The 18,373-nt window shown below is 36.4% G+C and overlaps 1 protein-coding gene across 19 annotated transcripts in view; it reads right to left on the bottom strand.

Moving 5' to 3' along the window:
• Positions 1–18,373, bottom strand: part of LOC110461109 (dentin sialophosphoprotein-like) — a 95,120-nt gene that overhangs the window by 14,737 nt on the left and 62,010 nt on the right. For 10 of the 19 annotated variants that reach the window (XM_021514397.1, XM_021514403.1, XM_021514407.1 and 7 more), the window contains exons 2-12: positions 15,070–15,163; positions 14,478–14,515; positions 12,764–12,826; positions 9,708–10,076; positions 8,916–9,444; positions 7,849–7,938; positions 5,526–5,681; positions 3,971–4,060; positions 3,201–3,347; positions 1,453–1,542; positions 598–843 (exon numbers count right to left, since the gene is read on the bottom strand). In XM_021514397.1, the coding sequence (XP_021370072.1) occupies positions 598–843; positions 1,453–1,542; positions 3,201–3,347; positions 3,971–4,060; positions 5,526–5,681; positions 7,849–7,938; positions 8,916–9,444; positions 9,708–10,076; positions 12,764–12,826; positions 14,478–14,515; positions 15,070–15,154 (1,903 nt within the window). In that variant the 5' untranslated portion in view covers positions 15,155–15,163. Of the gene's footprint in view, positions 1–597; positions 844–1,452; positions 1,543–3,200; positions 3,348–3,970; positions 4,061–5,525; positions 5,682–7,848; positions 7,939–8,915; positions 9,445–9,707; positions 10,077–12,763; positions 12,827–14,477; positions 14,516–15,069; positions 15,164–15,538; positions 15,642–18,373 lie in introns of those variants that run through there. The other 9 variants (XM_021514400.1, XM_021514404.1, XM_021514408.1 and 6 more) reach the window with 9 other exon arrangements.

Genomic DNA, 18,373 nt, shown 5'->3' with positions numbered 1-18,373 from the left:
GCTCTTCCCTTTGGTACCCCGCCCTAGCCCCTTGGGAATGGGCATGTCATGGATCCCAATTTTACAACTTCATACCTTCATACACCAAATATGATTCTGACCAAGTGTGAATAATTTCCTGCAGAAAATTGACAAAATATTTCGAAAAAAATTATTTCCCTATATAAACTATAGTCAACTTTACCACTGTCAAAGTGAGGACGGAAGGCCTTGGGGTAATTCAATTTACAATTAAGATAATGCGCCTGATGATCTTGTGATCCATGCGCAGGATTTGATTGTAGTACATCTGAAACGGTAAAAGAACATTTTTGAAATATTGGCTAATTTCCCTTTTGAGGGCCCGCCATGGCTCCTGGGGTTAGGGCAGGAATCTCAATTTACAATTTGATACCCTCTTGCACCAAGGATTGATCCTGCAAAATTTGGTGGAAACCCATTCACTTGTTCATGAGAAGAAGCCAAAAATGTAAAAAGGTTACGCACCACGCTCGACGACGGATGGAAAGCGATCAGAATAGGTCACTTGAGCAAAGTTAAATATCCCCTACTCGGTAACATAAATAGTAACGTTTCAGTTTGAATTGTGATGCATACCAGTATCTTCAGCCACCACAGGAGATTGCTCTTTTGGTTGTACACCTGTACGGGATTGTTGTTCAAATGGTGGTACACCTGTACGGGACTGTTGTTCATTTGGTGGTACACCTGTACGGGACTTTTGTTCTTTCGGTGGTACACCTGTACGGGACTGTTTTTCATTTGGTGGCACACCTGTACAGGATTGTTCATTGTCATAAAAGGAACAGGATGGCGTGTCTGCATTATACAATACCAACCCATCTAAAGGTTGTAAAGACATATATGTTACCCTAAATCATAACAATAAATGTGCGAATACAGTTGAAATAAAAATGACAACATATACAACACTACAGTGGTTCCAGTACCGGTTACAAAATCGCATTCTCCCACTAACCAATTACTTGAAAACTATTGGTGTTTTGAATACTGATGTGAATAACTAGCTATGTAACAAGAAGGACCTGTGTTCTTTAAGAACTATGTAAAATACGTACACAGATAGCTCGTTAAACACGGCAATATTGATAGAACTACTTTCACACCATGGTTTGATGTTTTATAAATATGCCATATATGTATTAGTGTCAATACATAAGGATTTATGAAAATTCATAATAGAACCAGGACGCTGCTAAAATATTTGAAGTAACTTATGTTTAAATTATTGACATTACTTTTGCATACATTATATACAAACGTTTCTGATCAACCACATACATCATTTTCCAAATAGTTGGTAAACAGGTCTTGTTATCAATAACTGCAAACTTAAATATTGCATGAACAATTATCTTTAATATATTTGTAATACTTCCTTATTCAAGTGTTCCTGACTACAAATAGTTGTAGACAAACTGTTATACATACCTGTACTGTCAGTCCCGTCTGAAGATTGTTCGTGTTGATGTACACCTGTATCGAATTGTCCATCGTCATCAGAAGTACGACTTGGCATGTCTGTATTATACAATGTCAACATTTCAAACTCATCGCTTATTTTTAAGGAGGAAATATGTGCCATTCATCAATATGCAATTGATTGTTGAAATTTATCCTTTGAAGCTATATTTTCACCAGTTTGTCTGAACAATCTGGCATGAACAGTTACTTAGTTTTTCAGATATACTACTTTCATTGGTTGCAATGAAATTTAAAACCACTTAATACGTTCGTTTGTTTAAATCTGGTTAAAGGAGCTATACAAATATTATTTAGAAATGCCACAACCAACATCGCTTTAGGCGTTATATACAGGATATCTACCTCAATTTACCTTCTGTCTAATGAATTATTCTTGCAAACATAAATAAAATAATTGTCATATATACATGCATGCATAGTCATCAGGGGCATCGATTGGCTTTTGAGATCAACCGGCAGAATTGGGGATGGTTCTTTAGTCTTCCATTTAGGAGACAGTGAAGAAATCATTGGGGCATTATCTTATTTTTTCAAACAATCTACACCTGTACGGGATTGTTGTTCAAATAGTGGTACACCTGTACGGTATTGTTGTTCATTTGATGGTACACCTGGACAGGATTGTTCATTGGCATCCGTTATATACAGGATATCTACCTAAATTTACCTTCTGTCTAATGATTTATTCTTGCAAACATTAATAAAATAATTGTCATATAAACATGCATGCATAGTCATCAGGGGCATCGATTGGCTTTTGTGATCAACCGGCAGAATTGGGGATGGTGCTTTAGTCTTCCATTTAGGAGACAGTGAAGAAATCATTGGGGCATTATCTTATTTTTTCAACCAATCTAATTGCCATCAAGCTCCATAATCATTCCAACAAAGTTTTAATAATTTACTGCTGAAAAAAGACAAAATATTCTCAAAAGTGGTATTTCCCTTTATAAACTAAAGTACACTTTACACTCTCCTCCAGAGAGGATAGATGGCCTGTGATTAATGAAATTAAAAGTAAATAAAGCTCCTGATGGATTTTTCATCCATGCACAGAATTTGCTTGTAGTACATCTGTGTCTAAAGAAAAATTTCGAAATATTGGTAGCTCTTCCCTTTGGTACCCCGCCCTAGCCCCTTGGGATTGGGCATGTCATGGATCCCAATTTTACAACTTCATACCTTTATACACCAAATATGATTCTGACCAAGTGTGAACAATTTCCTGCAGAAAATTGACAAAATATTTCGAAAAAAGTGTTTTCCCTATATAAACTATAGTCAACTTTACCCCTGCCAAAGTGAGAACGGGAGGCCTTGGGGTAATTCAATTTACAATTTAGATAATGCGCCTGATGCTCTTGTGATCCATGCGCAGGATTTGATTGTAGTACATCTGAATCGGTAAAAGATGGTTGGATAATTTTCCCTTTTGAGGCCCCGCCATGGCTCCTGTGGTTAGGGCAGGCATCTCATTTTACAATTTGATACCCTCTTGCACCAAGGATTGCCCCTGTCAAATTTAGTGGAAACCCATTCACTTGTTCATGAGAAGGAGCCAAAAATGTAAAAAGTTTACGCACCACACACGACGACGGATGGAAAGCGATCAGAATAGGTCACTTGAGCAAAGTTAAATATCCCCTACTCGGTAACATAAATAGTAACGTTTTAGTTTGAATTGTGATGCATACCAGTATCTTCAGCCACCACGGGAGATTGTTCTTTTGGTGGTACACCTGTACGGTATTGTTGTTCATTTGATGGTACACCTGTACAGGATTGTTCATTGGCATCAGAAGAACAGGAAGGCGTGTCTACATTATACAATACCAACCCATCTAAAGGTTGTAAAGACATATATGTTACCCTAAATCATAACAATAAATGTGCGAATACAGTTGAAATAAAAATGACAACATATACAACACTACAGTGGTTCCAGTACCGGTTACAAAATCGCATTCTCCCACTAAACAATTACTTGAAAACTAGTGGTGTTTTGAATACTGATGTGAATAACAAGCTTCAGTATGATAATATGTAACAAGAAGGACCTGTGTTCTTTAAGAACTATGTAAAATACGTACACAGATAGCTCGTTAAACACGGCAATATTGATAGAACTACTTTCACACCATGGGTTTGTTGTTTTATAAATATGCCATATATGTATTAGTGTCATTACGTAAGGATTTATGAAAAATTTACAATAGAACCAGGACGCGGCGAAAATATTTGAAGTAACTTATGTTTAAACTATTGACATTACTTTCGCTACATTATAAAACACCGTTTCTGATCAAACACATCATTCATTTTCCAAATAGTTGGTAAACAAGTCTTGTTATTGATAACTGCAACCTTAACTTTGCTTCAAAAATTATCATTAATATATCTGTAATACTTCCTTATTCAAGTGTTCCTGACTACACATAGTAGTAGAAAAAACTGTTATACATACCTGTACTTTCAGTCACGTCTGAAGATTGTTCGTGTTGATGTACACCTGTATCGGATTGTCCATCATCATCAGAAGTACGAACTGGCATATCTGTTTTATACAATATCAATATTTCAAACTCATCGCTTATTTTTTTAAGGGGGGAGTATGTGCCATTCATCAATATGCACTTGATTGTTGAAATTTATCCCTTGAAGCTATATTTTTACCAGTTTGTCTGAATGATCTGGCATGAACAGTTACTTAGTTTTTCAGATATACTACTTTCATTGGTTGCAATGAAATTTAAAACAACTTAATACGTTCGTTTTGTTTAAATCTGGTTAAAGGAGCTATACAAATATCATTTAGAAATGACACAACCAACATCGCTTTAGGCGTTATACACAGGATATATACCGCAGTTTACCTTCTGTCTAATGAATTATTCTTGCAAACATAAATAAAATAATTGTAATATATACATGCAAGCATAGTCATCAGGAGCATCGATTGGCTTTTGAGATCCACCGGCAGAATTGGGGATGGTTCTTTAGTCATCCATTTAGGAGACAGTGAAGAAATCATAAATCAACTTGTTGTATCCCACTGTATGTGTATCGTAAAAAGTGACTAATGTGGAACCCCCTACAGAATTTTTAACCTTTAACCATTTTCCTCCTTTCAGCTCCACCCCTCCAGCCCCTTGGGATGGGGCATTATCTTATTTTTTCAAACAATCTAATTGCCGTAAGCCACCATTATCATTCCAACAACGTTTTAATAGTTTGCTGCTGAAAATGGACAAAATATACTCAAAGGTGTTATTTCCCTGTATAAACAAAAGTAAACTTTACACTCTACTCAAGCGGGAATAGATGGGCTGGGAGTAATGAAATTGAAAATAGATAAAGCTCTTGGTGGGCTTTTCATCCATGCACAGAATTTGATTGTAGTACATCTATTTTCTTTCGAAATATTGGTAGCTCTTCCCTTAAAGACCCCGCCCTAGCGCCTTGGGATTGAGCATGGATCCCAATTAAACAACTTCATACCTTCATACACCAAATATGATTCTGACCAAGTGCGAATAATTTCCTGCAGAAAATTGACAAAATATTTCGAAAAGAGTTATTTCCCTATATAAACTAGTCAACTTTACCCCTGCCCAAGGGAGAACGGAAGGCCTTGGGGTAATACAATTTACAAATTAGATAATGCACCTGATGAGCTTGTGATCCATGTGCAGGATTTAATTAAGTATATCTGAATCTGTAAAGGAACATTTTTGAAATATTGTTTAATATTCCCTTTTGTGGCCCCGCCATGGCTCCTGTGGTTAGGGCAGGCATCTCAATTTACAATTTGATACCCTCTTGCACCAAGGATTGCCCCTGCCAAATTTGGTGGAAACCCGTTCACTTGTTCTGTAGAAGAAGCCAAAAATTGTAAAAAGTTTACGGACCACGCACGACGACGGATGGAAAGCGATCAGAATAGGCCACTTGAGCAAAGTTAAGTATCACCTAATCGGTAAAATAAATAGTAACGGTTTAGATTCAATTGTGATGCATACCAGTATCTTCAGTCACTACGGGAAATTGTTCTTTTGGTGGTACACCTGTACGAGACTGTTGTTCATTTGGTGGTACACATGTACAGGATTGTTGTTCATTTGGTGGCACACATGTACAGGATTGTTCATTGTCATTAGAAGAACAGGATGGCGTGTCTGCATTATACAATACCAACCAAAAGACATGTATGTTACAGTAAATAATACAAATAAATGTGCGAATATATAGCATTGTATAGCATTCCTTTTAAAAGAACAACGGATACAACACCACAGTGATTCCAGTACCGGGTACAAAATCGCTTTCTCCCACTGAACAATAACTTAAACTATTGGTGTTTTGAATAGTAACCTTTTTAATATGTGTTACAAAGAAATTGAAAGTATAGAACATACTTTCTGAGAATGTCCTCATTCTTTCAGACTTTGACAAGATTTGAAAAACAAAATAATGATAGTTGTTTTCCACTTAAATCAATTCACACCAATGGTATTTAACTTGGAATTATGGTGTCATGCAGACGTGTTTGATCAATGTATTTGTTATTGTTTCTTAACTGCTCGAAATTATGCGTGCATAATTATGCGTCTGTCTGTCTGATTCAATGTATGTAAGTCTGTCTCAATGTATGTATGTACTTTCCGTTTGTCTGTCTGTCGGTGTCTGTCTGAAAGTCTGTTTGTCTGTCTGTCTGTCTGTCTGTCTGTCTCAATCAATGCATATATGAACATGAATGTGTAGTATGAGTTTAGATATAGATGTATTTTCATGTGTATTTGTTACTGTTTCATAACTGCTCGAAATTATGCGTGCATAATGATGCATCTGTCTGTCTGATGCAATGTATGTAAGTCTGTCACAATGTATGTATATATGTACTGTCTGATTGCATGTCTGTCGGTGTCTGTCTGGCTGTCTCAATCAATGCATATATGTACATGTATGTGTAGTATGAGTTTAGATGTAGATGTATTTACATGTGTATTATGTTGGGTTCTTTCTATGTATACTAGTGCTACGTTTATTTATGCAGCTTAAATGTGTCTTTGTTTGTAATATAATGTTGTATATGGAATTTGTTAGGGTGTGAAAGAAGTATGTTTTGTGTTCTTGTCCTGTACTCTATTTGCAAATATTTTATTTTCCCATCGCCCTTCCTATTATTTTTTCACTCTTATACAAATAAACTGAATGGAGAAGATAATGAATGAAGAATGTTGAATGCTGAAAGAGAACCCTCCTGCGTGAGTACACCATATTGTAAAGGGGTTGACTCCAGGGCTCCCCAACCCTGGCAGCCCCTATCAAAATATGTATATATGTTTATATATATATCTGTGCTTGGAAGCAGTATACGTATATACATATTTATGAAAATAATTGCTGGGGAAATATATATATGAAAAAAAACGAAAAAACAACAACATCGTAAATTAAATATCACATTCTAAGTAACAAAAATACTCTTGTACGCTTTGATAAAAAAAACTAAAGGGCGTTTTAAAATTTGATACATACCATTATCTTAATCACTTCGCGAGATTATTCATTTGGTGGTTCACTTGTATTTCAATATCTCTATTTCAGTGTTGCATTAAAGGTTATGGGAAACTTGTGTAAAATATCAAAAAATGGTTGTAATGCTGAAAGTGAACGAGGCAAGGAATAATATTAAGAACGTTATAACGACATGAAAAAATATCCGTATTCATAGCACCTGGTCAAATATCTAGTTCACACAGAATTGGAGCCGATTACATTTTTGTATTTCTCTTTAATTAATCATCAATAACTAATCGATTAACAATTTGCAATTATTCATCTTGAGAAATAATTGTTTGGTTTAAATCTAAAACGTCATCTTTGTCAGAATGAATAACTAGCTTCAGTATGATAATATGTAACAAGAAGGACATGTGTTCTTTAAGCAATATGTAAGATACGTTCACAGATAGCTCGTTAAACACGGCAATATTGATAAAACTACTTTCACATAATCGGTTTGTTGTTTTATAAATATGCCATATATGTATTAGTGTCAATACATAAGGATTTATAAAAAAAATCACAATAGAACCAGGACCCTGCTAAATTATTTGAAGTAACTTATGTTAAAGCTATTGACATAACATTTGCATACATTATAAACCACCGTTTTTGATCAAACACATCGATCATTTTATAAATAGTTGGTAAACAAGTCTTGTTTTTAATAACTGCAACCTTAAATATTGCATCAAAATATCTTTAAAAATATCTGAAATACTTCCTTATCAAAGTGTTCCTGACTACAAATAGTAGTAGACAAACTGTTATACATACCTGTACTTTCAGTCACGTCTGAAGATTGTTTGTGTTGATGTACACTTGTATCGGATTGTCCATCGTCATCAGAAGTACGAACTGGCATGTCTGTATTATTCAATATCAACATTTCAAACTCATCGGTTATTTTTAAGGAGGGAACATGTGCCATTCATCAATATGCACTTGATTGTTGAAATTTATCCCTTGAAGCCCAATTTTCACCAGTTTGTCTGTACGATCTGTACCTACTTTCATTGGTTGCAATGAACTTTAAAACCACTTAATACGTTCGTTTTTCTTAAATCTGGTTAAAGGAGCTATACAAATATTATTTAGAAATGACACAACCAACATCGCTTTAGGCGTTACACACAGGATATATACCGCAGTTTACCTTCTGTCTAATGAATTATTCTTGCAAACACAAACAAAGTAAGTGTAATATATACATGTATGCAAAACCACCAAGAGCATCGACTGGCTTTTGAGATCAACCGGCAGAATTGGGAATGGTTCTTTAGTCTGCCATTTAGGAGACATTGAAGAAATCATAAATCAACTTGTTGTATCCCACTGTATGTGTATCGTAAAAAGTGACTATTGTGGAACCCCCACACAATTGGGGTTTTTCTTCCGTGTCTTCTACGAAAGGACATTGAAAAGACCACAATTGGTCTGCTGTCCCAATTGCAACACTTGGCCTTTTTTTCGTTTTTTATCTTCCCTGCGTTCTGTCATGTCTATCTACTTGGTGTTTCATGCGATGTCTCTCTAAGCACATGTTCTATTATGCCCCTGGCTGATTCGTGGACGTTAATCCCAAAACAAGCAAACAAACCAAATAAAAAACCCTAGTATACTAGTTTTAGCAGGATTTGTCGAAAGAACTGACGTTCGGAACATAAAGAATAATCTTCAGACTAGTAGTATCTACTTTTTTGTATATCTTGTAAATTTAATCAATTTTATAGAGAAACGTTTAGTCAAATTAAATTTGAACAGCAAACGTTGATCAGTTTCATTTTAAACTATAAAATATGTAAGCTATTTCCCACAGTATTTAGTATTTTGTCAAAACCTACCTGACCTCGCTGCTTGAGCACGATTGTATTCTGAATCAGTTGGTTTTGGGAGATCATCTTGATTCATGCCACCAACGCCTCTTACAGTAATGTGGATATTGTCATCATCAGATATTGTTGGATGACCAGCTTTATCCAGCAATTTACCGTTATAGAAAAGGAGAAACGATCCTACTGGGCATACACGCTTTTGGTATAATGTCGTTTGAATGCTTTCATAAGCATGTTTGTTGTCCACATCAATGTTGAAAAGATATTTTGAGTTATGATACACATGAACACGAACATAGCAACTTTCGGGATCGTTTGCTGAAGGTGTAAACGGCAGATGATGCCAACACGTTTTACTTTTACTGGATTCCAAATTTGCTTTTGCGTAAAATTTCGGCGGGGTGACATGTTGAAAAGTTTCCATGTTACAAGCGGGAATGATATTTTTCTTGACATTTTGGATGCTGTTGGCCGGTGCCCTTACGTTTCTGTTCTTGTAAAGATTTTGGCGCTTAACGGATGAAGTAAAGGAGGGACACTGAAATCAAGACATACAACGAGATAGAAACACAATCATTGAAAAGAAATAATGATACAGATATATTTAAATTAATAATTAAGAATATTCCTCAGTCAAAAATATTATCTACAATTTCTCCTGATAACGTATTTGTTTGTAAGTATAGGGCACACATCCTTATTCATGGTGCATTATGTTTTCTTCTGTCATGATAAAAGGAGCTTACTAAATCATGCATTTACAAGTCTTGATTTAAAATATACCCGTGTATGTGAATTTACCTTTGATGTAATATGATGGTAGTTCCTTTTCTTGAAATGTTGAAAGCACGTGGGCGCTTTCCTAGCAAGTTGTGGTTTCAGTGATGGAACAGTTGGTTGTATCTTAACCTTCTTCCATGGTTTTAACTTTTTGAGTTTTCTGACAGGGACTGCCGCTGGTATGTGACTTGATCTTGTTTCATATCGATCATGCTTGTATTCTGTATACGAACAGTAACCAACGTGGACACTGCGACAAGACAAGTCTCGATGTTGATCATTCCGTTTAAATCCATGTTGCAGTTGCTGCTTGGTTACCTGTTGTCTTCTCCCTTCGGTTATTGGCTTTGATCTTTCTAGATTCAGCGGAACCCTGTTTACTTCAATTTTCTAATGAAATAAAAAAAAATATATGGTAAATCATGTGTCAAAGAACCTTATACCAATGATAATAACACGTTTTTATAGTTTCGTTAATGAGTTTAATAGCCATGCAGATAAAAGTGATACAAACAGCTGTATTGCGCAGTTTAATTCATTTTGGAAATACTGCAATAATTTACAAGTTCCAACTGTTTGGTTTCTAATACTTTCCCTTTTCAATTATTGCTAAGGATATTTTAGGAAACATCGAATCCAAAATGAACCCTAAAACTTTGATTAACCGAAGTCAAATCAAAATATTGTAATGTTCTCAAAGTGAGCATCGGGTTGTGTCGACAAAATTATTAGGGATATTGATAGCAATTTGTTTTTGTTATTATGTCAGAACGAGCAAAAAAAGTCTCCCAAGATGGTCATGAGGGCATTTTTTTTTATCCACAGCCTCCACGTCCAACAGTCGACGTTTATCAGGGAAATCATTTTATCATCTATATATTACTGCTAACCACCTATCGATAGCATGATGAATTTATTAGCATGGGTTTTCAGTATGAGAATACTCAAGAAGTTGAGAACGACTTGTGAACAATTTGAGAAGAACTGGTTAACAGATATTCCCATTTCCCAGCATCTTGGAAAGTATTATCTTAACAAGAATGTCTGCTCGCGCCAGGTGACGTCCTAAGCCGAAATTAGTAATAGTCCGTCTTATGCAAATAAATAACCTAGAAGGATTTTAAAGATTTAAACATCAAATTTCCCTATTGGACCCCACAACTCTCAGCACCAAGAGGGTCAAAAACCATCGATAATTCAGACCAAATTGGGATAACAATCATCAATCCTTATTGTAGAAGAAGGATTTCAAAGGTTTTTACCTCTATCTCCCCTATTTGGCCCTGCTTCTCTGCCCCCAGTGGGGTCAGACACACAATTTATACAAAATTTAGTCCCTTTGGCCAAAGGATGCACCTACTGTTTAGTTACAACTTAGTCACCTTGGCATAAGCATGGTCCAGACTAAATTGGGATAACAACCCTCAATCCTTATGGTAGAAGAAGGATTTCAAAGGTTTTTACCTCTATCTCCCCTATTTGGCCCTGCTTCTCTGCCCCCAGTGGGGTCAGACACACAATTTATACAAAATTTAGTCCCTTTGGCCAAAGGATGCACCTACTGTTTAGTTACAACTTAGTCACCTTAGCATAAGCATGGTCCTGACCAAATTGGGATAAAATCCCTTAATACCTTTGGTAGAAGAAGGATTTCAAAGGTTTTAACTCTAATTCCCCTATTGGGCCCCGTAACCCGCCCCAAGAGGATCCAGACCCACCATTTATACATTATTCAGTCCTATGATCCAATTATGCTCCAGACCAAATTAGGATAAAACCCCTAACTCCATCCGGGAGTAGAAGGATATTTAAGGTTTTACTTCCATTTCCCCTATTGGGCCTTGCACGTCTGCCCCCAGGCGTTTATACAAAATTGAGTCCCTTTTGCCGAAGCATACTCAAGACAAAATTGGGACGAAATCCATTTGTCCCTCTTTTAGAAGAAGGATTTTAAAGGTTTTATCTCAGTCCCCTTGGCCCAAGCATGCTACAGAAAAATGTGTTAAATTCTCTAAATCACTATGGTAGAAGAAGGATTGTTAACGTTTACATCTTTTTCCCCTATTCGATCCCACCCCTTTGCCCCCATGGGGAGGGGGGGGGGATTGACCGTTAATATAAATCTGAGCCCCCTTGGTCCAAACATGTTCTAGACATGTTCTAGACCATATTAAGATGAAATCCCTTAAGTCCTACAGTAGTAGAACGATTTTAAAGGTTTTACCTCTATTTCCCCTATTCGGCCCAACCTCTCTGCCCGTTTATACAAAATTAAGTCCCCTTGTCCTAGGAATGCTCCAGACCAAATTTAAACTATTGGGCCGTTCAAGATAAGTAGCGTTTTAAGGGAAAATATGCTCTTCTGGCAGGTGAGCTAAAAAGTAATGAAACGTTATCGTGAGGAAAACAACACCATTTGAAGTGTTAATGTGCATCTAAAAAAGCCAATGACATTATAATTATTTAAAAGAAAAAATCTTACGTTTGCAACAGATCGATGATCTGCGATCGATGGCCAATGATCTAAGAAGTGTTTTGGAAAAAATGGTGATAAGTTGACATTTTTAACGGAGAAATATATAAGGTAGTGGTATATAGACGATAAACAGTTTATCACACAGTATTTGTCAGTATTTATCGTTCGAACAATATATCATTGCTCGCACGTGGATAAAATCTCGAGCCCACCTGCAGTGGCCTTTCGATTTTATCCACGTTCTCGCGACGAGGAAATTGTTCTCTCGACAAACCCTTAAAACATAGTGTGATAATCTAAGAATATTTGAAGCAAACTCGTTAGTATCAAATAAACTGCGACAAATATCCACCGATTTTTTGTGGAGCAGGGATGTTATTATCAGGAAAGGAATGGTTCACGATCGAGAAAGTGATAAAGTATTGTAAAACGCAAAGATTCTTTGGAAAATATAACTGAATTCAAGGGGACAATAGTTGTTTACTTGCCTGAATAAATAATATCTCATAACATAAAGGTTAAATAGCAAAATAAACAGATTTTACTTCAGGTAAAATTCAATGAAAACCTAATCAAAAAAAGTGTTTTAACATTCACATACTTTGTTCAGCGAAAGAACGAGGTCCACAGATGTTTCACAATACAGGTCAACGAAGGCATATCCCTGAAAGGAACGTTTATAACAAGTATGAATACAAAATGTATCTGGAGACGGTCACGTGAAACCAAAGGATAATAAATTGAGAATATAAAAATCTACAGCAGATCGAAAAAGCAGTAAGACATCTAGAGGGATATTATCCATGTAATGGAACGAATGAGTCCTAAATATAAAATAAGTGTCAAACATGTGAATGATTGCCAGTTAATACAGCATCAACATGAACAAGTTTGGTATCATATTGGGAAACCTTACTTCAATTTCGTTGGACTTATATCTCAATATTTGTCGGTGATAGTGTAATATTATGTTTTGCCTCTCCACTCATAACAAGAACCACTACATCAAGCACGAGGAACGTCCACCATCTTCATAGGTTCTAAGTAACATTCATATTTGCTCTTCGTTTCTCTTATCTGTTGGCATGTAAGCTATAAATGCACCTTGTGGTAGCTTCCTTCTGGTGTGTACAGTGTATGTCAATGTGCGGTTGTCGTTTAACCTGCTAGGTCAATATGCATATAAGAAAGGACCATGCGCTAGCAAACTTTACCTTTCCCAAGGGATCCCATCGATATTTTGACATCTACCCTCGTACCATCGTCAAAGGTTTTATGTTAGATTGTTTTTCTCTCTTCCTCATTTTATCTATTTTTATTATTAAGTCATGTGAACAGGAAATGGACCTTTTGGTACTCGTGATCAGAGCTGCATACTACTGTGAATGACATTGTCTTTCAAAGTCAGGTTGTTGTTTAACAATTTACTAGCACAGTACTTATTGCGTACCAAGTGGAATGCACATTTTAAAATGTGAGAAAGATCTCTCTTGTACTGTACTTCGTCGGAAAAGTGATAACGAACTGGAACCATCAAAATCCACGATGGTTGCCTCACGACCATTTTTTTTCTTTCTGATAAGCTTCAAAACGAAACGTGCACAACTTAGGACTTATTGAAATGAACGGATGCAATTTTAGACCCCCCCCCCCCCCCCCCCCCCCGTACTTTGTGAGAAAGAGCTCCAACAAAATGTTTGTCTCAAAATTTAAGGGGAGCCAACTGTTGTTTTTCCGATCAGACCCAATATTGTATATGCATAATTAATCGACAATTGGGCCGTTAAACAGTACTAAACTGAACCAACTAAAAGAATTATCGTTTTTAGGACGGACGGATCACGGGCAATGAGCGATTAAGAAAGCCCACCACCTGAGGATGTTGGACAGACAGATGAAAATCATATATCAAATACAAGAAGCGGTAGTTTAAAAACATACAAAAAATAATCAAAAACCTTTGTTAGCTTAAGTTTGCAAAACATTTTTAACTGAGATTGATGTGGCCTTTGTTTTTCGATCCTACTTGAATAAGGGTTTTGATTAAGTTTTGTTGTAGTTGCAGCCTTGTTCCATATGATTGCAACTACTTTGAATTCATACGTTTCTTTTTCATGACACATATTGACGATATTGTTCCTTTGCCGTATTGGTATTAATTTTAAAGACTGTACTGTAATATTTCTTTTAAGAACAAGGCTGCTGCTTTATTGTTATCTAATGATATGGACACAATCTCTTTTTTTCTAGTTTGGTTACATTAATTGCAGAATATTACGGAATGTTTCATGAATGTCTTAAAATGGGAGACTTACCTTACTTGGATGTATCCAAATATTCTGTACTTGAGCAACTACAATTAACGAAATCGTATTAGTGGCATACTTTAATTGGACAACACAGAAGTGCTGCCTAAGCGAGGTAGCCCCATCTCAGGGAACACAGTAGATGTCATAATAACTAAAATATCTATACCACAGCATTAAAAACGATTCAAGTTGCAGGTTAAATATAATTCCTCCAGGACAGATATTCATGAGAAGTAGTCGTATAAGAGTTTAAGCAAATTTGGCAAATGCAGAAAAAAAGTTTTTTCACACTTTACAACTGCGACATTGAAATCGGTCCAGTTTTAAATTAATATATGATATTAATATTTTTGAAAACGTAATTGTGCATTATTACATGGATAAATAGCCAATTAGGTGCCTCTTAGGAAAAACATTTTTTAAAAGCTGAAGGATGACTGACTACACACAGTCCAACGAGTTTACAGAGATTTCGAACCTTATTAGTTAAAACTATTGACTCGAATGAGATAAAAAGCATTAACATTTGATATTTCAATTTGATTCTAATAGTTATTTAATTATACGACATGCTAAACCGTTTGGTGCATGGACATACCTGTTTCAATGCCTTGCTTAATGATTCGATATACAGGGCCACGCTTGAGACCTTTAGGAATACAGGAAACGAAGATAAAGGTCATTATCGATTCCTGAAACAAACCAAGAATAAAATGAAAATTCGAACTCAAAATCGATGTACTAACGCAACATATTAGCAAAGGAACATTTACGTGGAGAAAAATGCAAAGAGTAACACAATCAGATAATCTGGATTGGTACAGTGTAGACAGCTTCTGTTTTATCGACAACTCTTAGGTAGCAGAGTACAGTTATCGTAGATATTCAGGGATTATGCTCACTTTCGCTCTCTGCACCCTGGAATATGTCATAGCAAAATTGAAGGCACGTAGATAACTGTTTGATTAGTCTCAGGTAATGAACAACTGACCAATCGCTAGGCTGATACCTGTTCTTTGAAGATTACAAAGGAGAGACGCCCGACTTCAAAGCCTGTCATTTTTTACCGTTGCGTGACCGATATATTCTTTTGATGTACATCAAAGGATCGAACTAGTCTTCCTGTCTCATCAACAAGTTGGCGCACACCCCGCCTCCAATTTTGCTATGACATAGTCCAGGGGTGCAGAGAGTACAGTAGAAATGACTTGATCCTAAAAATAAAGGGCATGTCTCAGAAAAACATGGATAGCGGATTTATCCTGCACAACACACCTACATATATATATATATTTATAAACTACATTTTGAATACATTTCTTTTCGAAGATTTAAAAAAAAAAAGTGATTTCCCCAGATTTGGGACACTTGAAAATCATGGTTACCACTTCAAAAAAAGATTTTTTACCCAAAATTTGACCCACGCAAGTGGTATTTATTTTCTTAAAACCTGTCTTAAATTGAATATCACCTACTCGGTAACAGAAATCCTGACGTTTTAGCATAGGTCGTTCAACTGGATTTTTCACAATATTTATATTTACTTAACTATCACACAAGAATAAACAAAATATTCCCCCATGAAATTATAATAGTGACCAGCAAATGCTCCCATACTTTGATTAAACTGCATCTCTCGACTCCCTGTGTTGTAAGTTTGCTCATTAGCAATTGACATCTAACACAGAAATCCTTGTATTCGGAGCAAGATAGACAAAAGGCCTATGGGCCTTAACGGTCACCCGAGTTCTGATATATTTATACAGAGAGTTGATTTTGTTTTAAAAACGTGAACAGAAATATTATTCAAAGTGACAAAAAAAACAATAAAACCACCTTATTCAATATCTAGCATACAGATTTAAGACTGAAAAGTATTTGAAATTAGCACCTCTAATTCTAAACAAGGAAAATTTAGCACACTGACTCCATTGGGCCCCGTCCAACAGCCCTTCGGGGTAGGGCTGGCTCAACATTTTCAAAATATCAACTCAGGGTTATAATTCCAATCAAGTTATCAACATGTTATATCCAAAGTATCATTTGCCAATATAAACCATAATAAATGTTGCCCCCCCCCCTCCTCCTTCCCCAGGCTTAAACGTGAGACCCTAGGGTCATACAATTCACAATTGTAGTAGAGCACCTTAAAATCCTTCCATCTTTGAAGAGTATTTGATGCTACCATATATGGGTCTTGAGAAGAAGAAATTGAAATTTCAGTCAATTTGACCAGTTTTGGCCCCACCCATCAGCCCCTGGGGGTCAGCTATGGCTGGTATGTGCATACCACCAAACTACTATCCAATGCTGATAATGCTAACCCAAATTGAATTACTTACAGTTGAAATTAAACAAATGATGGTCAAAAATGTGATTTCCCTTTATAAACTATAGTAAAGTTTAGCCCCTCCCCAGGGGAAAAAGGTGAGACCCCAGAATCATGAGATGCACAATTTTGGTAAAGCACCTTAAGACCCTTCCATCTATGAAGAGTTGTTGATTCTACCATATCTGGGTCTTGAAAGGAAGATTTTTGAAATTTCAGTCAATTCGACCCGTTTTGGCCCCACCGATCAGCCCCTTGGGGGTAAGTCAGGGCTGATATGTGCATACATTTTGTACCATCAAACTGCCATCCAATGCTGATAATGCTAACCAAGCTTGAAATAATTCCAATGGAAATTAAACAAATACTGGTACAAAATGTGATTTCTCTATATAAACTATAGTAAGGTTTATCCCCTCCCCAGGGAGAAACATGCGACCCCAGGGTCATGAAATTCACAACTTTGGTAAAGCACCATAAGACCCTTCCATCTATGAAGAGTATTTGATTCTACCATATCTGGTTCTTAAGAAGAAGATTTTATAATTTTTAGTCAATTTGACCCTTTTTGACCCCGCCCCTCAAGGCCCCTGGGGGCTAGGGACCATATAATTCACAATTTTGGTTGACCTTTTGCCATGGAAGGTTTCTGTAAAATGTTATGAAATTGGTTCAGGGGTTTTGGAAAAGAAGTCGAAAATGTAAATTGTTTACGGACGCACGACGTACATGTACGACGGACGACGACGGACAAAAGGCGATCGCAATAGGTCACTTGAGACTTTGTCTCAGGTGACCTAAAAATAGCTACTTCACTTTGCACTGTATTATATAAAATTTCCCTATTGTATTTTCGATGTCTTATAAATAATATAAGATATCTTACATAGTACCTCAGACAAATTATAAAGTACATGTCTTATATGATATATTACATATTGCTTAAATTACAGTTGTGTGACCGCACAATGCACCAAAAATACCGTGCATACATCGTCCACACACCGGCCACACATCGTCCACACATGGTGTGCACAACTGGGCGATTTAACAATCGTTCGCGCCGTTGTGCGCTTCTCTCCGCACAACTGTGCGATTTGGTACAATTTGTTGATCAATATTACGGAATGAAAAAATACGGAAGGCTCGTATGCAATAATGTACACTGTACTTATAATTGTAATTTTTCATCACAATATTTAAGATTATGTACAATTTTACAATGCATGTAACACAGTATTACAGTGACCGTTGAACTGTCAAGAATGGATTTGGCTCCTAGCTAGGTAACAGAACAGGTAAATAACAATTTGATAAGTGGCCGGAGTTTTACATGGCCTGTGCCTGACGGGTAGAGCTGATATCCGATACCGTATACCGTTATGAAAACACAACTGAACGTTTAGCATTTGTTATTTACATTCGTTTTAATCTAAAGCTCCCTTTCACCTGGTTTTCACACTTTGGCATGTTACGGAAGTGCCCCGGGCGGGGGAAAACTACGGTCCAGGTACAAAGTGGCTATGTTTACCTGTGTTGCCGATACTGTGTTGTAATTTTTTGTTGGGGGGGG

This window comes from Mizuhopecten yessoensis, unplaced genomic scaffold (genome assembly GCF_002113885.1).
Source record: "Mizuhopecten yessoensis strain PY_sf001 unplaced genomic scaffold, ASM211388v2 scaffold10565, whole genome shotgun sequence".
Taxonomy (NCBI): domain Eukaryota; kingdom Metazoa; phylum Mollusca; class Bivalvia; order Pectinida; family Pectinidae; genus Mizuhopecten; species Mizuhopecten yessoensis.
This window is presented reverse-complemented; position numbering and strand designations above follow the sequence as displayed.